The sequence below is a fragment of the Podarcis filfolensis genome (genome assembly GCF_964270895.1).
Source record: "Podarcis filfolensis genome assembly, chromosome: 14".
NCBI lineage: Eukaryota > Metazoa > Chordata > Lepidosauria > Squamata > Lacertidae > Podarcis > Podarcis filfolensis.
In genome coordinates, this window is record NC_139616.1 from 4483585 (window position 1) to 4507470 (window position 23886).

Consider the following 23886-nt stretch of genomic DNA (forward strand, 5'->3'; position numbering starts at 1 on the left):
TCAGCAGGCTGGCACTTGAGTCTGCCATGCTAACTGTCTAAACAAGAGTGCTGGTGGATCAAGTGATAAAACATCAAAGCTTGGCTGCCATGGTTTTTTGACGGCTCGATTGCCACAGCTTGACTGCTACTACCCAGGGAACCTTCCATCTCTTACTTCCGTAGACAGTGAATACTAAACTGTATTAGCTGCGTAGCTTTGTTCTCAACTAGTATCATTCAAAGATCACTGTTTTGTTTCCATTGATTTGTGATAGTGGCCACACTATTGTTGACATCAACCTTCCCCACCCTTGAGCTCCTCATGTTGCTGGACTCCAAGTCCCGTCATCCCTGACTTCTGGTCACCATGTTTGCTGGGACTGCTGGGAGTTTTTGTCCCATCTGCCTCTGGGAACTCAAGGCTGGGTTTCCCTGATGCCCTTCCCCCTTGATGAAACAGATAAAATATTCTATTTGTTAAGTTCTTGGATATTTATATATTCATTACAGTGCCTTTTCTCAGTTTATTGTCACTCACATGTGCAGATTCACATGTTAATGCCAATAGTGGTTGGCATTATTGTTAATTTCTGAAATTAGCTTTACTTTTCTCCACTTTGGGGGCAGATGCACTTTGCCAGATTCATTTGGGATTGTTGACATTCAACAAACTTCAGGTATTCCTTGTAACACACTGGAGGCTGATGTGAGCCAGTAAGTTGTTTTTCCAGGATAACTGCCTGGAAGATATGAGTCTCCTTGCATGTATTCTTCCAGCCAGAGAAGGGGCCTGATCAAAGTGTCAAAAATGTTAATATTGTTGGCCACATATGTGATAATTTTATTTCTTCCTGCAACCAACCCAGAGATACACAGACAAAAGAAGGGAAGTTATGTAAATACACATATGCTGCTTTTATTGGGAGGGGGTGTCATACAAAGCAGTGTACAAAACTAAAATCAATCCATAAAATTGCAGTTCAACATTCTAATAAATATAACAAGCCAGGCACAAAAAGCTGGTTTTCATTTCAAAGCAGTAGATGGATTCATTCCCATTCCAAGAAGGGCTTTGCTTAATCAGCTCACCCAAGCACCCTAAGAAGGTGCAGCAAGGGCTTCATGGTCTAGGATTTTGACTGCATTGCCCCTCTTATTTTCAGACGGTTAAAGAAATGCTGGAAAACCCCAACGAACCTGTTAGCGATCTCTCTTACTTTGACTGCATTGAAGGCGTTATGGAAAACTCCAAGGTAGCCATCATATTTTCTTTCCATCTGCATGTTCAGTTTCATGACCAGTTGCACTAAGTCATATTTAGCCCTCCCTGAAGTGGGGTACTGGAGCCACCTGGCAGGGGAGTGGGGGGGAGCAAAATCCTGGAGCTACAGCTTTCTCCAACATCCAAAAACAAGGAGATTTTTTTTTTAGTAGTTATGTCAAAAGTACAGTCCACCCTCCCTCCCCAAAGAGAGTCCAGGCTGCTAATAGTTGTTAAAGCACTATATAGAAAAACAGTGTAAAACAACACTTCAGCAATGCTAAAGGACCTGCAGTGAAACTAATCTTCATAAAACTAACCTCCAAAAATCTAGAGCAGGGAAGGGGAACCTTTTCCAGCCAGCAGGCCAGATCCCCATGTCTTCCAGCCCCCTATCTTCAGTGGGCCACTTGGGCAGGTGGGGGGTGCCCACCTGTCAATCAGCTGATGGTGTTGCTCCTGATTCGCAGTGTGGAGATAAAACCAGTAGGAAGGTGATTGTATTACGCAGATAATGTGTGTGAATTGAGTCTGATGTGCCTTCTAGGTAGGGGGTGTTGTTTTTGTTTGTTACTATGTTATATATTTTTGTGTTTTTATACTGTAAACCACTCTGTATTCCTCTGATGAAGAGCTATAGAAAATAAATAAATGAATGAATAAATAATATTTTCATTTTATAGCATTGCATATTATCAAATATTGATACTAATAAATCAGGCTTATTAGAAGTATGAGGTATTAGTAAACATTAGTGTATGGTTATTAAGTCGTGTTGTGATTTCTAAAGCAAGGATTGAATTGAAAGTCTTGAATTGCCTCCCCCCCTCCCCCCCCCGCAGGTTCTGGGAGAGGCGATGGCTGGAATTTCTCAGAATGCCAAGACAGGGGACCTTCCAGTCTTTGGCGAGTGTGTTGGGGTGGCTTCCAAGGCCCTTTGTGGCCTCACTGAAGCAGCAGCTCAGGTCAGTTTCAGGTGACTAATGTACTAAGCAAGGTTTTCTGCAGTGGTGGGTGACGGTGTGGTTGAGCTTCTGCAAATGCATTAAGGTGTTTCAACTGCTTGCAAAGTGTGAGGATGGAGGGACCTTCAGTGGTCTTTTTGAATGTTTGTCTTGATGGAGTTTCTGCTAGACTGCTTATTATGTATTTATAAATAACCTTCTAGTTATCTACCTTGCTGCTGGCCCACTGAATGACCACAGCAGTGGCTGATTTGCCTGTGAATGACTTTAGCTGTGGGCATTAGCATTAGGCCAGTTTTGCAAATAATGCTTAAATGGCTTCTCTGCATTTTTCCATGCCTGTAATTGGAATGCAAGACCTGCCTTGTCTAGGAAGAACATTGGATGAAAAAATGACTCTCTCCTTCCACTCTCGGTTTTGCATGATCTCAAGTGAACTAATAGGCGTTTATTGTGTGCTTCTTGAAAACCACCTCTGAGTAGTCACAATGCCTTTGGTTTTTGCCTAGGCCGCTTACCTGGTTGGCATCTCGGATCCCAACAGCCAGGCCGGTCAGCAGGGACTTGTTGATCCTATCCAGTTTGCCAGGGCCAATCAAGCTATCCAAATGGCATGTCAGAACTTGGTGGACCCCGGAAGCAGCCCATCCCAGGTAACTTTCATCAAGGTTGCCAGAGGCATTTTGCTGGCTCGTGCTTCACAGCCTGTAAGAGGTCCACCTTTATAGAAATAGCAGTCTTGGGTTGCACGTGGCCTGAAAATAGGGGTGCACTTCATATATTAATTGGGTGTGAACTTGGGAACTTCCGTATGCAAGGCATGGTCTGTTTCTTACTAAGCTTGCAGCACAAAAATTTCTATTGCTACTGCTAAAGTATGGAAGCAAGCAGTTGCTCCTGACTGTTACATAACAGAGAAAAATTAACAACTATTTCCTATGGAGAAAATCACTAGTTTATTTATCAGAGGAAATTTTCCCCTCTCCCAAGTATCTATTTCACTGATGTTTTTTTTTGGGGGGGGGAGGCAAGAATAAGGATTTGTGAATACCAGTAAAGAGGTTTAAAATGTGTTTGGACTGAATTGCGTTTGGGAATGCTGTGTTTGTACTTTACAGGTGAATGAATGCATTTTCCTCTTTTTTGTAAATATAAAGATGCATTTCCTTCAGTCATTAACAGAAATATATAAAGCATGTGAACAACCAACATTTTAAAAACTCTTGTCAACATGTCAGTGGCCATTCGTGTCTTCTCTTTATCTTACTTTGATCTATAATCAAAGCAGCAATTCTCTACCAACTTACCTGGGAGTGAGCCCCATTACATCTGAGTAGACATGGATAGGACTGAACTACAAGGAGGAAAAAAGCTTGCTGGTATCTCCATAGATCTCTCAGCACCCTTTTTTAATCAGCAGCGAGACCTGGACCAGCCCTACCTGTATTTTGTTTGCTCCGAAACAGTCCATGCCTGACAGCTGCTAAGGATCTTGCCAAACATTTAAATAACCAAATGGCTCTTTAAAATGTGTCTACTGTCTATGCTGCATCGTAGGGCCAAAATACAGTTTCCAAAACAGCTCAGGTTCCTTTCTTCCTAACCCACCGGTGCTTCAGAACACAGATGGAGAATTAGCAGAGCAGCCATTCCATCACTGAGCCAGCCCAAGACATTTGGCTGCCTGAGGCAAAGGGAAAAGATGGAGCCTGCAAAAGCTCACCAAACTGTTGAATCCTATTTTGACACTGGCAGTGGAACAGCATCCTCCTCTGTACACCTGAGGGGCAGGCCTCATGGCATACGCAGCTCTATCCACTCCCCACCCCTCCACAACTGCGCCTGAATTGGCTGCCTCACTCTGCCTCATGGTAGGGCTGGCCCTGCCTGTGGTTCTATTTCTGCCCCCTCAGCCATGTGTGTGTGTTTTGTTTTCCAGGTCTTATCAGCAGCTACCATTGTGGCAAAGCACACTTCTGCGCTGTGTAATGCCTGCCGCATTGCTTCGTCCAAGACAGCCAACCCGGTTGCAAAGAGGCACTTTGTCCAGTCTGCAAAGGAAGTGGCAAACAGCACTGCCAACCTGGTTAAAACTATCAAGGTATGAGAGTCTCCTGCCCCGCTGTACAAAGGCTTAAATACTGTTCATCTCTGGGTCCTTAGAAAAAAAAGTCATTTACGAGAAGTTGTTTCTCCTTCTATGGGAAAACAGAGTTTGCAACCTACAGAGGAACTGCCATTTTGAATCTCTTAGGGAGCCATTATCCGCCTCGTTCCTGGAATGCTTGAGAACAGCTGCACTGCTAGAATGCAATTAACCTAATGTATTTGTGATTAGGGAGTTACATTTTAATTCTGTTGTTTCGTCTGGAGGTTCCTCCTGTCTTCATTACAGGAGAAAGAAGACCTTGCTCTTGGGAAAGTGCAGGTTTCAAAAATGAGGAAGGAGGAAACTGTTCAAGAGTTTGGATTTCCCAACATTTATTTGAGAGAGCATATTATTATTATTATTATTATTATTATTATTATTAACCCACCCGTAACCCAAGGTACCAGGCAACATCATTAATAACACAATATTAAAAACTTAAAATTACAAAAACGTAAACTTAAAATTATAAAAATAAGGTGAGTCCTGAAAATATACATCTCAAGTGTAATGTTATTAGAATATATCTTTCTCAATCCCTTCTGCAATTTGTAGCAAAGTAGCTAATTATTGTCTGATTGAAAATATGAAAATGAGTTATTTGTGTGGCTTTTAAAAAGTGAAGATAAGTAAAGAGCCAGCCATACTTCTAGAGAGTCTCTTGGATCTCAACAAATCCCTGCTCACACTCATCTGTATGTTATTTGTATTATTAAATTTATTACCCACCTCCCTTCACCAGCAGGTTTTAAGGCTGGTGACAACAATTTAAAATCCAGAATTAAAAACTGTTAAAACATATTGCATTCACAAGAATAGCATGGGTCCTTAAAACACACATCTCAGCTGCCAAAGGCCAGGGTAAAGAGATGTATCTTCAGCATTTGCGTGTCGAGGTCCCCAGGGCCACCCCAATAACTCACACGTCACACAGAATTTTTTGTTTAAGATTTTTGGCATAATTTTGGCCACAACTTTATTAAAATACAAAATTGTGAGTGGTTGCTTAGGCATTGGTTGCGACTATCTGCCCCCACCATGGGGGACAGACTGACATTCCTCACGATGCGAAAGTCAGAATAGGGGAATACACTTGGGGGTAGCGACGGAGCAGGGAACCTGCCTTCACCCCAAATGCAACCAGGAGCTCATTGCTATGGCCCGAGCCCCCTTGACAGAGTGGACAAGCAATAGTTATTATATATATATATATATAATATTTTTATTAGTTTTCAAATACAAAAGCAAATTTATACATTCCATACATCTTAATTACATCTTACTTCTCTTTTTTGACTTCCCTCAATTTGTCTGCCATTCCTTCCTATTGTTACTTTTTACACATTTCTGCTCTTTTAACCCTTTCCCCTCACAGAGCTTCCTTAAAGCTTACAAACGTAATTTTATTATCACTCAGTTTTTGCATATATTGGATAAACTTTTCCCAATCTTCTGTAAATCTTTGATCTCGCCGATTCCGGATCCTTCCTGTCATTCTGTCCAGTTCTGCATAATCCATCACTTTAGTTCTCCATTCTTCTATCGTAGGTAATTCCTCCTGTTTCCATTTCTGGGCCATCAATATTCGTGCTGCTGTCACTGCATATAAAAATAACTTCTTTTCTTTCTTATTTATCTCATTACCTGTAATGCCTAGTAAAAATGCTTCTGGTTTCTTAACAAATGTATATTTCAACATTTTCTTCAATTCATTATAAATCATTTCCCAAAAGCATTTTACCTTCTTACATTCCCACCACATATGAAAAAGGTACCTTCTTTTTCTTTACATTTCCAACATTTGTTGCTTATCTTATACATTTTTGCTAACTTCACAGGTGTTACATACCATCGGTACATCATTTTCATAACATTTTCTTTTATAACTGTGCATGCAGTGAATCTTAAGCCATCTTTCCAAAGTGTTTCCCAATCCTCCATTTGAATATTATGCCCTATACCTTTGGCCCAGTCGATCATAACTGATTTTACCTCCTCATCCTTCGTACACCATTCCAGTAATATCTTATACATTTTTGCTAAATTCTTATAATCATTATTCAATATTTCTGTCTGAAATTTTGATTCTTTGTCAGCAAAACACCTCTGATTTAAATCTTTTCTGAACATCTCATTAATTTGAAAATAATGCAGCCAGTCATTCACATAGTCCTTAACTTCTTCAAATGATCTCATTTTCCATTTTCCTACACTTTTACACACTAACTTCTCATATGTCACCCAACCCCCTGTCATATTGACTTTCTTCACACTTATCGCCTCCAACGGCGACAACCAATATGGAGTTTTTTGTTCCAACAAGTTTTTATATCTTTCCCACACTTCAGTCAAAGACCTTCTTATAATGTGATTTTCAAAACCTTTATGTACTCGTCTCTCGTCATACCACAAATACGCGTGCCACCCAAATCTATTATCAAAACCTTCAAGATCTAACACATCCGTGTCTTCTAATTTCATCCATTCCTTCAACCAACAGAGGCAAGATGCTTCGTAATACAATTTCAAGTCTGGCAGGGCGAAGCCTCCTCTTTCTTTTGCGTCCGTCAATATCTTAAATTTTATCCTCGGCTTCTTACCCTGCCAGATAAACCTTGAAATTTCTCGCTGCCAATTTTTAAAAATCGCTGCCCCTTTGATTACTGGAACTGTTTGAAACAAGAATAACATCTTTGGTAGCACATTCATTTTTATCGTTGCAATTCTTCCCCAAAAGCAATAGTTAGCCCCCAATTCCTTTAACGGAATCCCTTGCAGCAGCAGCATTAGAGGGGCAGGCACAGACAATCCATGCCCCACAACCAACCAAACCATAAACCAATGCCTAACCGTAACCTTACAAGTTGTGATGATTTGCTACGCAGTAGGCAAAAACCAAATGGCCCCAGCCAATCAGCCAGATGGACAAAATTCCTACCGGGCCCCTGCCCCAAGAGCAGACAACCCCATGACAGGCATAGCAAGGTCAAAGCGAACAACCCTAATTCTAGGGAAGGGGGGGGGACAGGCAATCCGATGCACGGGTGAAAAGAGGAAGCCCTAGCCTCGTGCAAGGAGTTTTAGCATTTCTGGCTGTCAATCAACAAATGGCAACATTAACTTCCTCCCAACAACAAGGGAAGCCCCAATCACATCAGTGGCCAATGATCAATTAGCCCGCCCCCAACTTTGGAGTGTCCTGGCGACCCCCACCGCAACATGTGCTCTCCATGAAGGAGAACACGTTTTACCAAAATCTGTTTCATGAAGGTGCAGGACTCGCCTCTATGGGGAGCTGACATTATCTCTGCTTTGCATGGGTGTCACGGAATTCAGGAACCAGCCAAAAACCTGCAGGATATGTTCTTGGGGAAAGAGAGAACACATGAATGGTTCTGGTGATGAGCTGGGAACCTGACAGGCGCTTGTAAGCATCATACAGAAATCTGGGGTCAAGCTGACTGAATGGGAAGATCTGGGTTATCCTATTTTAACGTATTGTGAGATGGAGTTAGGCTGGGATCTGTCATCCAGTGAACTTCACAGATGAGTGGAAGATTCAAGTCCAGGCTTCCCACATCTAAATCTGGTGCTCTCTCTCCAGTTCACCACAGCACTTGAACCCATTTTTATTTTTCTTCACTAGGCCTTGGATGGTGACTTCTCAGAAGATAACCGAAATAAGTGCCGGATTGCAACTGCTCCATTGATTGAAGCTGTGGAAAACCTAACAGCCTTTGCATCAAACCCTGAGTTTGTCAGCATCCCAGCCCAGATCAGTACTGAGGTAAGAGAAGTGCTGTATTAAATTAACTTTATAATGATGCGGAGCCTGTCTTTAACTTACTGCAAACTGATCTCCAGTTTTCTGGTCTTTGAGGACATTACAAAGCATTTTGGAAGTTTGTTTACAACAATTAAGCTCACCTTTTCTATGCTTTAGATAAGCAAGCTGCCTACACGATCCGCGTCGCAATTGCCATGTTGCCTACATGGTAACCTCACATTGTTTTTATTTAACTCCCTCCCTCCCCTTTCCTGTGAAACTCTTGTAAGTAAAACTATAGCCCGCTCCAGGGGTTCTTCCATGTGCAATGTGGATCAGGTGAGGATCAGCCTCAGCTAGTACAATTGTAGGATGCTGAGGCTGATGGGAGTCCAAACCCTACATGGTCAAAGTCTGGACAAAACAGGTCAACGAGCTATGATCTGATCCGAGGTTCGCAGGGATTACTCAAACCATAGTCTCTTGGTTTGGAACCTTAAGACTTGAATTGAGGCGTGCTAGAAAAGGTAGGAAGAGAAGGAGCAGCAAATGAGTTCACATGCCATTTCTAACCCAACAAACCATGGTGGTTTAGTCTGGGGTTATTACACCTGAACCCAACCTGGGAGTTGCTGTGGAACTAAAAGCCAGCTGCTTCCCTCTTTGCAGGGTTCTCGGGCACAGGAACCAATCCTGACTTCTGCCCGGACTATGCTAGAGAGCTCGTCCTCTTTAATCAAAACTGCTCGGTCACTGGCAATCAACCCCAAAGACCCTCCCACGTGGTCCATTCTCGCTGGGCACTCACACACCGTGTCCGAGTCCATTAAGAGCCTCATCACATCCATCAGGTGAGTCCTTTCATTTTTATAGGCACTTGCAGTGTGGGTACCTCTGCCCCTTTCTCCATATCACGTTCCCCCATTCTGCAGGAACACACGCCCTGCTCATGCTTATTATTTCAGCAAGCTGGAATATGTAAAAACAAGTATAGGGAACCTTTCTCAGCCCAAGGCCTGCTTTCCCTCCTGGACAACCTTCCAGAGGCAACCTATCAGCGGTGGGCAGCAGGTCCAGAGGCAAAAGCAGGTGGAGCAGTGGAGGTGACATTTGCCTTTTATGCAGTAGGCTACATTCGAACCCTGCAAAAATCAGGGGTTTCTGCACATGCACAGCCCTCTGTCCAGGCAAGCAAGAGGCAGTAACACAGTTCCAAGTATGCAGCCCAGCCAGGCCAAAACACTTGAGAGGTACATGGATCAGGGATGGTGGGAAGTGTGTCTGGGGTCAGAGAGAGAGTCCTGGAGCATTGCACTCAGCTCCCAAGCTTCCAGTTTTGCAATAACCGCAGACTGCCTTCAGGGGTCAAGACCTTCCCCCACCTCTAGAATACTCTGTCAGTCAGGCCCCTCTTTGAAGTATGTTTCTCTCCCCACTTCCCTTTCAGGTCTTTTCCTGTGTACCAATGTACTATGTTAATGTAATATATATGTTTTACGTTGTGTTTGTTTTAATTGCTTCTTTGTATCATATGTTATGATTATTGTTCTCATGTACACTATTCAGTGCTCTGGGTGCTCATTAGTAGAAGAGTGAATGATTATCAGTCCCTTTATTTTCAAGCGTTTGGGGTGTGAGTGCCGTTCCCTGTTTAGGCAAAATAGCACCACCCATGTTCAGGAAAGAGGTATCAGCCAGCTAGGGAATATCCTAAAGATTGAAGAAGTGCAAAAGAATCTGTGAGGGGGAGTTATTGGATGTGTATGGAGCATGCTCAGTAGCCACAGAATGCAGGCTGATGGGTGGGGCAAGGATGGGGGGGGAGAGAGATGGAAAACCGGGGGAGGGGCTGGAATCTTCCATTCTTTAATATTTTGTTGCAGTTCCCACTTGTTAATTATGGTTATATCCCCCCCTTCACCCTTGACATAACAATCTGCCATACATTCTCCAGAGACAAAGCCCCTGGCCAGCGGGAGTGTGACTACTCCATAGATGGGATCAATAGATGCATCAGGGACATTGAGCAGGCCTCACTTGCAGCTGTCAGTCAGAACTTGGCCACGAGGGATGACATTTCTGTTGAGGTAAGCAGAGCTGTGCATTGCCAGTGAAGGAAAAGCTGAGCCTCCTTCTCAGCCGGGAGTGTGTCTGTGTGTGCGAGGGAGAGAGCGGGGGGGGGGGGAGAGAGCTCTGAATAAAATTAATGTAATTGGCAGTGCAGGGTGAGGGGAAACTGAACAGGAAACACACCAATAAAGCTTCTGCTATAAACTGACTAGAAGATTTTCCCATGATGCATTGCATTCCTCTTGAGTGAACCTGGAGTGAACCTGCATTCCTCTACCACAACACAGGTGGTAGACTGACATAGGTTGGTTGCAAAATGACAGGTTGAAATTCTTCAGGCTGAGGCTCTTAAGTTTACTTTTTCTTTTAATGCCCAGGGGAGAAAAGAGGGACCTTCAAACAACCATAAGCAGCTCAGCTTCATTCCCTCTTCCATTTTTAAGCAGGAAACTAGAATCCTACTTGGAGGGGGAAAATAACAAGTTTTCACAAACTTATTTCTCTTGTTTTTACAGGTAGAGCTTAACATGAAGTTAAACTTTGTGTTAAAAAAATCTGGCCATCTGCATTTGCTGTAATTCAGAAGGTCCCAGGTTCAAACTTGGGATCTTCAGTTGAAAAAATATCAGCTTGCAGCAGGTCATGGGGGGAGGGGAAGTCATCTCTGCCTGACCCCTTGAAGTCTGCTAACCATCAGAGTGGATCGGAGGCTGGCCTTTGGCCCTCCAAATGTTGCAACTCCCGCCAACCCCAGAAAGTGTGGCCAATGCAACGTATACCGTATTTTTTGCTCTATAAGACGCACTTTTCCCCTCCTAAAAAGTAAGGGGAAATGTGTGTGCATCTTATGGAGCAAATGCAGGCTGTGCAGCTATAGTTGAAGCCAGAAGAGCAAGAGGGATCGGTGCACAGCGATCCCTCTTGCTCTTCTGGCTTCAGGGATAGCCATGCAAAGCCTCTTGAGCGCAGCGGGAGCTCTCCTCCCTCTTCGCTCAAGAGGCTTTGCATTGCTTTCTTGTTTGTTGTTTTCCTCCTCTAAAAACTAGGTGCGTCTTATGGTCGGGTGCGTCTTATGGGGCACAAAATACGGTAGTTAAACTATGGAACTCCCTCCCTCAGGAGGCAATCATGGCCAGCAACTGGGGTGGCTTTAAAGAGGACTGGAGAGATTCATGGAAGGGATCACGCTGGACTGGGTGGGCAAAGAACTTGTCCTGGCATTTGGGAGCCGATCGTAGGAGGGACAGAAATGGCAAAATGAACACGTTTTTCCTGTTTTTATTCAGCTTCACAAAATCAAAATCATGCTAATACATCAGATAATTGAAGTTTAGTAGGGAGCTCCAAGGGTCATCTAGTCCAACTCCCTGCAATGCAGGAATCACAGCTAAAGAATCCCTGATGGATGGCCGTCCAACCTTTGTTTAAAAACTACCAGGGAAGGATAGCCCACCACATCAATAAATATTTATAAATATATAAAACAATACAGTTCCCCCTCACCCCACAGAGAGAACAAATGTGCTTTTCAAAATAGTGCCTCTGTGTGTCTTTCATGTCACCAAACACCTCCGCATTGTCATTACATTTCTGTCTGTGGCCCAACATGTCCATTTTGCTTGTTTCTCAGGCCTTGCAGGAGCAGCTGACGTCGGTCGTCCAGGAAATTGGGCATCTGATTGACCCCATTGCTACAGCCGCTCGAGGCGAAGCCGCTCAGCTGGGCCACAAGGTAGGAAGCCACAAAATGGCCTCTCTGGGGAAAAGGGATGTTGTTGGTCTGAGGCAGATTCGTGAAAAGAACGCTGACTTGAGGAGGCAGCCACGTGGGATCCACTGAGGAGGATTTGGGGAGGCAGCTTTGGGATCCACTGAGGGCAGCAGAGGGTCTGTGAGGCACAATTAACCAGGCAGCCATTTTGAAGTTCTGACTGCAGAAAGCTAGTTTGTTTAGCCCATGTGTTTTAGAGCAATTACCGTATTTTTCGCTCTATAACACGCACCAGACCATAACACGCATGTAGTTTTTAGAGGAGGAAAATCCGTAGGCATGCCACCCGTAGGCATTCCCTCCATAACACGCACAGACATTTCCCCTTACTTTCTAGGAGGACAAAAGTGAGTGTTATGGTGCAAAAAATACGGTAATTCTATTCACTATTTGGTCATTCGCTTCTGTATTTTTATTATTTTATGATCCTGTGCCAAAGCCAAAGGTGGGAAAAAATGTAATTATATGAAAATGATACACAGGTGGTATCTAAGTCTGAGTAGACTAGTGTTTCCCAGTTATCAGTGCTTATACTACATTTTTTTAGATTTGCCTTGAGAGCGTCTTTAAATCTCTTTTGTTGTCCATCGGTATTTCGCTTTCCATCCTTAAGTTGGGAATAGAGTAGTTGCTTTGGAAGGCGATAGTAAGGCATCTGCACAACATGACCAGTGCAGTGAAGTTGATGTTGAAGAATCATTGCTTCAACACTGGTGATCTTTGCTTCTTCCAATACACTGACATTAGTTCGCCTATCTTCTCAAGTGATGTGTAAAAATTTCCAGAGACACCGTTGATGGAATATTTCAAGGAGTTGGAGATGGCGTTTATAAGTGATCCATGTTTCATAAGTGTACAGTACAGTTGGTAGTACAATAGCTTTGTAAACAAACATTTTGGCTTCCCTGCGAATGCCCCGGTCCTCAAACACTCTGCCCTTCAATCGGGAGAAAGCCGCACTCACAGAGCTCAGGGGATGCTGGATTTTGGCATCAATCTCGGTCCTAGTGGAAAGATAACAGCCCAGGTAGGAAAAGTGATCAACACTTTCCAATGTTACACCATTAAGTTGGATTTTTGGCACTGCGGAGGGGTTGTTTTGTGCTTGTTAGTGCAGCTTGTTGGTGCTCTTGAAGTACATAATGTCTGAGGCCTTCTGGGAAAACAAAGTGGCAGCTGCCCAAATCATAAACAACAGCACTCTAACCACCCTGAGGACATGGCTCATTGGGCAGCACAGAAATGCTTAAATAAGCAAATGAAATATATGAATGTGGAAAAACAAGATGAATTACATTTAAATGGATGACAAATGGTAAACAGATGCATGGTGGGTTTTTTTTTTTTAATGAATGCATGATGAAACAAATGAGGTCTTTGCACAGCCACATTGAATGAATTCTGTTGCCTTCTTTCCCTTCCTCCCTTAGGTGACGCAGGTAGCCAGCTACTTTGAACCGCTGGTTCTTGCTGCTGTCGGTGTGGTATCCAAGTTGATGAACCACCAGCAACAAATGACCTTATTGGACCAGACCAAGACTCTGGCGGAATCTGCCCTCCAGATGCTCTACGCAGCCAAAGAAGGGGGAGGAAACCCCAAGGTAGGCCACCCTCAGGATGACTAATTGAATGCTGATATTTAGAGGTGATGTCCTAAGAGAGGGTCCTGCATGTTCATCAAGCCACAAAAGTATTCCCTTTTTCTCTCCGGGATAGCGAATGTGTTACCTTCCAATTGTTGTAGGACTCCAACTCCCATCAGCCCCAGCCAGGATGGCCAGTGATCAGGCATATGATAGAAGGGGAAGGTCCATAGCTCAGTGATGGAGCACATAGTTACATGTAGATGGTCCCAGGTTGAATCCCTGCTACCTCCAATAGGTCTGTGAAAAACTTAGAGAGCCACTGCCTGTCATTATAGCCAATGCTGAGCTGGATGGACTCTGTATAAGGCAGCTCCGTGTCTTATTATGTTTGAAGGGAAGCACACTGACTACTCCTGTAGACTAATTCAGCACTGGTAAATTGTGTGGTGGTGGTGATCTGATTTGATGGATCACAGCAACTGATGGTCATACAAGTTTCCCAAATCCAATTGAGTAAGTAAACAGTCAGCTTTGCAGCAGAATTTTAACCTGGGTGGGTCTCTCCAGTCCAAAGTGTCATCATTTTTTCAGATTTGGATGTTGGATTTTAAGGGTTTTAAGCTTGCATACCTTTGTTTAAAAAAAGAGAAACTCATGAGTACAAGCAGAGAAGAGTTCTGCCTGAACTAGGTATTATGGATAAGACTCTTGCACCACATTTCAAGCCTGTTTGTCTGAGGCCATGTCATGGGATCAGTGGCAAAGCCGCCACATTCCAGCATCAGAGGAAGATTCAGAAGGAACCACCAGACAGCTGAGGATTGCCCTCCTTTCCTTTCCGCAAGGCACTCAATAATTATTGCCTAGGAGGGCTTCCAGTTTCCTGGGCTGTTAAGCTGTGGCATGTTCAGCATAACAGTTAATCCTGCCCTCTGAATTCCTACACAAATGTCTATGAGAGTAAAAATAGACTGGTTTCAGCTTTTCCAGTCAATTAATTTTGAACTCCTTGCCCCATAAGCATCTTCCTGTTCAGCTCCCCTCAAAAGCTCTGCCATCTCTCCCTGCTGATGCTGGAAAAGGAGAGCCAAGGTTGGAACCACAGTGGGTTTAAAATTGTCCCAATGGCAACATAGGAAGCCACCTTTGTGAAGCATTTGTCCATCTACCGCAGTATTGTCCCCTCAGATAGTCAACAGCTGCCCAAAGTGTCTGGCAGAGAAGAGTCTATTCCTTCACATCTTAGTTGGAGACTTTGCCAGGAACTGAATCTGGGACCTTCTGCCGTCACGAGAACCAGAAGCTTCAACATTCCAAAGGCCCTGCTACTGCACTATGGCCCTTCCGGTTGATTTTAATTACACAAAAATATTGTCCTGTTAATCACACTGATTAAGCCACTGAAGCTTGCAGGCCCACTGGCATTGTGGCTTAGTGTGCTGTTGTTTTTCTTAAAGGATAAGTTCTGTAGTTTGCATCTAAGCGTGGTCTCCTGAGGAAGTAGAATAAACTGTGCCATTCCAGACCATGATAATGGCAGGGAGGAGGGGATCCCATTTTTGAAAGCTAGCCTATATAACAAACTCCCAGAAATGGAAAGCTAGCATGTCAGGGAGACAGGTTTCAGGCTAGCCCTTGTTCTTACTGAGCTAGTTTTCTGTTTTCAGGGGAGCAGTCAGGGATTTCAGCACTTTTACCACCTCATTCTCCTGCCTGTGTAGACCAGCCATTCATGTTTCCCTCAAATATTTTTACTTTGTCAGAAGATGCTTTCAGAGAAGGAGAGATGATTTGCATGTCTGGGGGTCTAAAAAATACAGTCCTTGTGAGCAATCAAGCATGAATGGTGATGGATGATGAGAGACTCGGGAGATATACTTTAATGGCCCTTAGACAAACATGTGTAATTAAAAAATCCTGCCTTCAGTAATCACCCCTGTCTGACAATTGTCTCCCGCAATGAGATCATGAAGCAAACACTGTAATTGCCTTAATGTGTCAGTAGGAAGTCTAGTCTTAAAGTCTCAAATCGGGAGTGGAGACTGGAAGGGGAATCAAACCTTTTTTAAAAGAATTGCTTTTTACTTTTAAAACTAGGCTCCTTTCTCTTTAACACACCAAGGCTCACATCCCTTCAGTCATTCAGCACCAGCCCTACTATTGAGCAGGCCTCCTCAGGAGGCAAATGTTGAGGGGCACAGAGGCCACATTCACACCATACATTTAAAGCATGATGATACCACTTTAAACAGCCATGGCTTACTCCCAAAGAAACCAGGAAGCTGTAGCTTGTTGAGGCTGCTGAGAGTTGTTTGCTGACCCCCTATTCCCCCTCACAGAACTATAGTTCCCAGAGTGGTTTAAGTGTCAGTCCCTCTTCGCAGGAAACTCTGGGGGTTGTATCTCCGTGAGGGGAATCGCAGCCTCCTCCTAACAACTCCTGGCACCCTTAACAGACAGCAGCTCCCATAATTCTTTGAGGGAAGCCATGACTGTTTAAAGTGGTATTGTAATGTAGGCCATGAACGTGGACAGAGCGGACAAAGCTGTGGGTGTCAACTCCTATTTTCTGTGTTCCCACGTGGAAAGCCTTTTAAGTCTCCATGCCGGCCATCACACAAAAGTTGTGTTTTTCAACAGAAGGGACACTGGGATGTGTTTCAGTTGTGTCAAAGAAAGAGGGAGATGCAATGTTTCCTGTTTTCTCCATCAACTTATTTCAGGCTTCACACACTCACGATGCCATCACGGAAGCTGCCCAGCTGATGAAGGAAGCGGTGGATGATATCATGGTGACCTTGAATGAAGCTGCCAGCGAAGTAGGGATGGTGGGCAACATGGTGGACTCCATAGCTGAAGCCATGAGCAAGGTCTGTACGAGTCACCCGGGATCCCTTCTCATTGCTGTTTCCCAAGGCCCCTGGAATATGTGATTATCCCAAAGCACCCAGGAAGACTCCAATTGAGGTTGCAGCTATCAAAAACTTGTTGTTGATTATATCAGTAATTGCCTTCCTTGGTAGCCGTATAACAGATTGAGGTGTCTGTGATTCAAGGACTTGGGGGGGAGAGGGGAGACACATGCAGACTCCCACCCCTCAGTCCCAGGCACTAATGATACCATTCCTATTTTGCGTAATTTAGGTCAGTCAGTGTGGGTTTTCTGGTTACAGTAGACCTTTTCCACTTATGGGAACAGGGTCTAGATTTCCTGCCATTTTGATCCCCTTTCTTCTTCCTCTTCAATCCCCATTGCAGCTGGATGAGGGCACACCACCAGAACCCAATGGAACTTATGTTGACTATCAGACCACCGTAGTCAAATACTCCAAAGCCATTGCAGTGACAGCCCAAGAAATGGTAAGATCTGTTGATGGCAGCAAAATGCATTGAGGTGCACCTTAAGTGATGACCAACGGAAGCCTTTGGGAACCCAAGAAGTTCCAGCTGCTGGATCAGACCAAAGGATAATCTAGTGCAGTATCCTGTTTCTCACAATGTAGCACAAGTGAGGCATGTTCACCTCTTCTTTCTTCACATTCCTTCAGATGACGAAGGCGGTTACTAATCCAGAGGAGCTGGGAGGACTCGCCTCGCAAATGACCACAGACTATGGTCACTTGGCGTTCCAGGGACGGATGGCAGCTGCTACAGCAGAACCGGAGGAGGTCTTGAGCCCTTGGTCTTGTTTGGGGTTAATAAGCATGCAGTGATGGAACCAACTTTGGCGGGGAGGGCCCAGGCAACATCAGAGTTCTCCTTCCACCACCCCCTTTCTGTTCTTAAATTGCTGCCCCAAAGAAACTAGTGGGTCTCCCATATTGGAACCTTGCTGCTTGTGTAGAAAAATCCTCTGCCTCTTGATTATCTCTGTTGTCATCACAGGGGTATTGATTTGGTGTCATTGATTTGTGCAAAGTTGGGGTTTTGCCTGCTGTCTTGAGCAAGCCAATAAAAAGGCAGAATATAAATTTAAGCAATGCTTGAATTTATTTATTATCTGTTCATTTATTGTTGTTTTTTGTCATATGTACATGCCTCCTTTTTCTCCAAGGAGCTCAAGGTGGCATGCATGGTTCTCTTCATTTAATCCCCAACCTTGTGAGGTAGGTTAGGCTGAGAGGCGGTGACTTGACCAAGGCCACCCAGTGACATTTATGGCTAAAGGCTTCCTCAACTTCAGCCCTCCAGTTGCTTTGAGACTACATTTCCTATCATCCCTGACCACTGGTCCTGCTAGCTAGGGACCATGGGAGTTGCAGGCCAAAAACATCTGGAGGGCCGAGGTTAAGGAAGCCTGCTCTAACCACTGCACCGCACTGGCTTTCCGGGTAGGAAAAGGAGAATGGCCTGTAAGCAAACCAGATTGTGCTAATTTTAATCAAAGTGCAGTACCCCATGTCCTGCTAACAAGCAGTAGCTAGCGGGAGCCCGTGGAAAGGGTGTGGGGGCCCTCTGAACCTGCCCTCCATCCTGTAATTCAAGTACTGGGTATAAGTAGCAGTAATAGCAATTCTGAAGCAGGAATCTTCAGAGTCTCTCAGACCTGTGGAAAGATGCACTTTTTGGTGCACTTGCAGTTAACCAATTGAAGGTAAGAGACCCATGAAGACCAGGAGCTTTGATTTTGACTGCTGTCAATTCATCATGGCATCCCTATACCTTCTTTTAGCCATTCCTCACCTGGCAGGATATTATTATTATTATTATTATTATTATTAACCTCAGTGTAGAACTGTGCAACTGCTAAAGAGACGGGGCCACTCCTGCTAGGTACTGAACGCCTGGAAAAATAATTGAGTGTTCAGCTGTCTCCTAAAGCAATTAAAAGTGGGAGACAATTGGATCTGCACCGGGAGGGAGTTCTATAAAAAGGGTTCTGCCAGTGAGAAGGCCCTGTTAGACTGAGAAGGCCCTGTCCCTCAAATAATATTCATCAAGTTTGTCATAAGGGCATCTTATAAACCTGTCCAGGAACAGTTCCATAATAGAGAAAAGCATCAAAGTGGTGTGCCAAGGTTTGCCTAACACTGCTGCCTTTACCTCCTTTACAAATAACTTGCAACACTTTCTTTTCCTCCACTCTGTTCCTCTCCACACCAACCACTTGGCTATCCAGATAGGCTTCCAGATCAGAACGCGGGTTCAGGAACTTGGCCACAGCTGCATCTTCCTGGTCCAGAAGGCTGGTGCTCTACAGATATGTCCCACAGATAGCTACACCAAGAGGGAGCTGATAGAGTGTGCTCGGGCGGTCAGCGAGAAGGTGGGTGCCCTCAACGTCAGTGGTCTGAGCTTAGACACCTCCTGGTCCCCAGTGCGTCACTGAGAATAATGTCCTCTTCTAAGACAGGGTTGTAGCAATCCTTGATCAGAAACAGGGTTCAGGGTATCAAGACCCCCTTTTTATAGTGGGTGCTTGGAAGCATCCTCAGATACTTGGAAGGCATCCATAGAGACTCTAAAAGGGAACCTCCTCAATATTAAGGGCAGGTTGAAATCTCTTGCTATCATGACATCCTGCTGGGTTACACCATAGTGTTGTTTATTTATTGTTATTACGGGTTGTGTCCAGCTATGTCCTAGTGAAAGTGAAGTGAACGTACCTAAGTTAATTGTGTTCATTAATTTCACTGGGTCTGCTCTGAGTAGGATTTTGCTTGTTCCTCTTGACAGGTGTCCTTAGTTCTATCAGCCTTGCAGGCAGGCAACAAAGGCACCCAGGCGTGCATCACAGCTGCTAGCGCCGTCTCAGGCATCATCGCTGACCTGGACACCACCATCATGTTTGCCACGGCCGGAACGCTGAATGCTGAGAACAACGAATCATTTGCAGACCACAGGTCAGTGTGGCCGCAGAATTTCAGATCAGGGGCATGTCCAAAGGGGGCCGGGCTGTCAGAGGCAAAACTGAACCATAGGCTGCAGGAACCCTGGAAGAGTTTTCAGGGAGGGTGTAAGGTGCTCTGACATGAAATTAAAAATTGAGTTGAAAAGGGATCCCATCTAGACTGAAAAGATGCAGTCAGTGAATGGTAGAAGAACTCGGAGCTTCGTGGTCAGAGTGAGGCCTCTCCACTCTTAACCTCAGCTCAGTCACCCTCTCCATGCATTAGCTCTCAGTTCAGCTGCCCCACTCCCACCCCCACAGCAAATCTGTACTATGCCCCTGGGGCGCTGCAACCTGCCACAAATGCATATATGGAAGTGCAAACGAACCTTGTTCTGAGTAGACCAATATGTTACCATGGATTTTTGTACATATCAGGGTGGCCAGCCTTTGATTCCCAATTCCCATCTGCACCAGCCAGCATGGTCAGTAGCTCAAGGATGGCTCTGTGTGCATTGTTTAGGCCTATCCCATTTATCAAATAAGTTGTACAGGTTTTTATTCAGAAGCTTTCCAAACCTGTCTAACCTAAAACTAAAGTGGAACAGATGAAACATCTGCATTTGCCAGGAGAAATGAAGTCTCTCCCAGAGCTCTTATTAACCATTGTCTGTTTCAAGCTCCAAACAGCAGTTCCTTGATGAAAAAGTGCCTCTGGTTTTCAAATTGCTTTCCATTACTTTTACTCCAAAAATAATAATAAATCCATAGTGATTCTGAAAGACACAAAACCGTACTGTGTCTGGGATGAAAAAGTCTCTTTGGGAAGGAGCCCAATAAGCAAATGGCTTCAAAAACCTATTAGGAAAGGCAGTTCTAAAATATTCTCTCTATTTATTTCCCTTCAATGCATAATTCCACTTTAATGAAAGCTTTCTACAGAAAGCCCTGAAGGACATTTGGGGTATTCTGAAACTTCCTCAGCTTTTTGGATCATTCTGAAAATGTACTTTTCAATGCAAAAAGACTCAATAAAGCTTTGTTGCTGTTTTTGAAAAACATGTTCCAAGCCATTGGTTTCAGAATAATAAACTGATTCTGTTCCAGGCACAAAACAAGATCAGGCTAGCAGCAGCATTGTTTTTTTGGATAGGATAAATATGGGCTAGAGAAAACTGATGCTAGAGGTATATTTAACCAGTAAAGCGAGGAAGATGCTTTAATCTCCTTTTGCCTAAGTTAGGGTCCCCCCCATACATATATTTTATGAGTTTTTATACTACTTGAACACCTGGTGCCTTGGCTGTAAAGAGAACTTGAATTACCACGTGATCCATGAAGTGAGACTAGTATTCTGTTGCTCTCATGTGGGGGTGTATGGTCCACAGTGCAGAATACAGTCATACCTCGTGTTGCGTTAGGTTCATGTTGCGTCTTCTCGGCTTGCGAACGCGGCAAACCCAGAAGTGTATACTTCTGGCTTTCACCACGTGCGTGTGCGCAGAAGCGGCACTCTAGTTACGGACTTTTCGGGGTGCGAACAGCACCCCGGAACAGATCAAGTCCGTAACTAGAGGTATCACTGTATACAGTCATAGCATTTTCAAAATGTCAGGTTTTGACTTTTGAAACATGCCTCTAGCCCTTGTTGTCATGCTGAACTCCCTGAAAATAGTTTGGTTAGTTTCTTCTCATTTTCATCCTACAGAGCATTATAATTCCAGAGAACTGCTTTTAGAATGATTCTCTTGGCAGTTCTGTATCTATTTGGGGGAAACAGTATTTATATGACCCTGGTGTCACTACATTTTGCTCCTTGGCTCCCTAAATGCAAAGTAGCTCACAGAATTTGCACAACTCAATAAACCAGTAAAGCAGTGGTGTTCCGAGCTCATATCATAACAGGGACAGTGTCTTCTTGTTCACAGAACTTAGATGTGTCCTGCTAGTTGGAGTATCTGGTCCATTGGCTAGGAGCCCGTTTTTGCCCTGCACAGCAGTGTCCTACCTCCCTGCCTGTCTCCAGGAATGTTTGGTGATGGGTTTTCTATTTTGGCCATGCTCAGGCACCCATGGAACCTCAGCAAATGGCCAGCCCCTTCTCTTGGAATCGGTGAGGGGTGGTCACGCTCTCACTGCTGTCAAAATGCTTCCTGCCCACCTCTGCAACTTCAAAGTTCAGGTGAAATCTCTCCCACTCTTCTCATTCACCAGACGGTGGCAGCACACTCACAGCGATGAGCTGAGAAATGGCAGGACCTGGTGGTTTTTAATGTTGTGTTACCAGTTCCACCCATTTCCATATCAGAAAGCAGGCCAGAACTCCCTTGTTTGAAAGTTACAGCATTTCACTCAAGAACCAGTTCATTGTTTTGTGAACCATGAGTTTGTCAGAGACATAAGACTCAGCTTCCCGAGAATCTCAGCACCTTGCTTATTTTAAGAGCATGCTATTAGTGCTTGCAGTTGCAAAGATGTGCTTTGAAGTGTGTGAGCAAAGTCTTGGGGGCTGCTATGCATCCTTCCACTGGGTGTAATGGACACAGTGGCATATGAAAAAGTTTTTGTTATTGGCAGCCTACAAATGAAGTTAATATGCTAAGGACACAGTAGAGTCTAGAGAATATTGCAGCAGGAGGGACTTTATCATTTTAAGTGTAAAACAACACAATCAGTTGGCTGGTGATCAATTGGCTAAGGAGTAAAAAAATAGTCAAACACCAGTAACCCATCTGGCAAACTTAAGGTGCTGCTAGGGCAGCATTTATATTTTCTTTATTTTCTTTAAAATATTTTAGTGCTGCCTTTCAGAGCAAATGGCCTCCTTCCCAAGGGATTTTTTGCACAAAATATGACATAAGGTATAGGCATTTCAATCACATCTCATCCTAAGACTTGGCTGGCCAGGAGCATCTTCTGAGGTAACGGAACACTCCCACCAGTCAGTGTGGAAGGCCACACATTTCGCTGATCACCCCTTCACCCTCCAGCTCTTTTTCTCCTTGAAACCTGCTCCAGAGGGTTGGAGAGCCCTCCAGAACAGCATGAGATGGGCCACAGAGGGAAATGGCAGAAACTTCCCCTGGATCCCAGTTCCTTTCATATAACATCTGGCTCCATTGTTTTGTTTCCTTGCATACTTACAAAACATATGGTATGTATCCAATGACCATCCACACAGTCCACTTAAGGCCTTCTTATGCCATTTTAACAGCTGTGGCTTCCCAGAAAGAATCCTGGGAACTGTAGTTTGGTAAGATCGCTGAGATTCATTAGGAGACCAAGACCCCTAAGAAACAACGGTTCCCAGGAACTGTTCCCAGGAACTTGAGGGGGAGCCGTGGCTGTTAAAGTAGTATAAGAGGGCTTTAAATGGATGGTACAGATGTGAAGCAATACGGATCTTTCCTTGGTCCATATCAGAGTGTCTCATACCAGACTATATAGTCAACAAAGAAAAATGGTGGGGCACACCTCCACATGTTGTTGAGACTCTGCTCCTGTCAACACCTGCATGCCCAAAAGGTTGGGGAGGACGATGGGAGCTGTAGTCCAGCAGCAGCTGATGAGCCAAAGGTTCTCCACACTTTTTACATACAGCACATTCCAGGTTTGGCACAGCCAAAGCTTTTCCCACATTCCATGCACTTAAATGGTCTCCTCCCAAAGGAGAAGTCATTGCAACTTCTGTACAAAGCTCAGAAAGCAAATCCATCTGCTCAAACTTAACTTTGCAACTTTTTGCTTGGGAGGGTTATCTTAAAAGCTCTTGCAGGTCCTCTGCAACAGTGCAGATGAGTACCAATTGAGTCTTCTCCTACCCCACCTCCCTCTTGTCTTTTTCCAGGGAAAATATTCTGAAGACAGCAAAAGCTCTGGTTGAAGACACAAAGCTGTTGGTATCTGGGGCTGCCTCAAGCCAGGAGAAGCTTGCTCAAGCAGCACAGTCATCTGCAAGCACCATCACTCAACTGGCCGAGGTTGTGAAACTGGGAGCAGCCAGCCTGGGATCAGGTGACCCAGAAACACAGGTGAGAGAGTCCAGCGCTAGCAGTTTTCAGCTTCCTGAGATGCTCTGTTTTTGATTCAAGGTGTGTGTGTGTTACCTTCGACCTGGACAGTGGAGGAGAGAGCTGTTGATGGCTCCTAGCCATGATGGCCATGCTTTGCCTCCATAGTTGGAGACAGTAATGCTTCTCAATACCAGTTTCTGGCTCTTGTGCTTGAATCCTCTTGTGTGTTTCCCACAGGCATCTTCTTGGCCACTGGGAGAACAGGGTGCTGGACTAGATGGGCCACTGGCCTGATCCAGCAGGCTGTTCTTTTGTTCTTATGACAAGGGAACCTTTTTTCTTTAGTATGAGGGCCAAGTATCCTCTTGAGGGGCCACATGCCAGTAGCAGGCAGGGCCAAAGGTGTAAATGGATGAAGCAACAGATGTAGACATCAGTCCAGCCACATAAATGTCAGATGTGACACACACACACATACACACTTCCAGCAATTC

General features: G+C 44.5%; 1 protein-coding gene across 5 annotated transcripts in view; it reads left to right on the plus strand.

Moving 5' to 3' along the window:
• Positions 1-23886, plus strand: part of TLN2 (talin 2) — a 171130-nt gene that overhangs the window by 127771 nt on the left and 19473 nt on the right. For all 5 annotated transcript variants that reach the window (XM_083586092.1, XM_083586096.1, XM_083586094.1 and 2 more), the window contains exons 32-46: positions 1145-1234; positions 2085-2207; positions 2717-2860; positions 4147-4308; positions 8003-8143; positions 8792-8973; positions 10077-10209; positions 11823-11924; positions 13394-13564; positions 16273-16419; positions 16808-16909; positions 17098-17217; positions 18669-18815; positions 19226-19392; positions 23227-23410. In XM_083586092.1, coding sequence (XP_083442218.1) covers positions 1145-1234; positions 2085-2207; positions 2717-2860; positions 4147-4308; positions 8003-8143; positions 8792-8973; positions 10077-10209; positions 11823-11924; positions 13394-13564; positions 16273-16419; positions 16808-16909; positions 17098-17217; positions 18669-18815; positions 19226-19392; positions 23227-23410 — 2115 coding nt within the window. The remainder of the gene's footprint in view (positions 1-1144; positions 1235-2084; positions 2208-2716; positions 2861-4146; positions 4309-8002; positions 8144-8791; positions 8974-10076; positions 10210-11822; positions 11925-13393; positions 13565-16272; positions 16420-16807; positions 16910-17097; positions 17218-18668; positions 18816-19225; positions 19393-23226; positions 23411-23886) is intronic.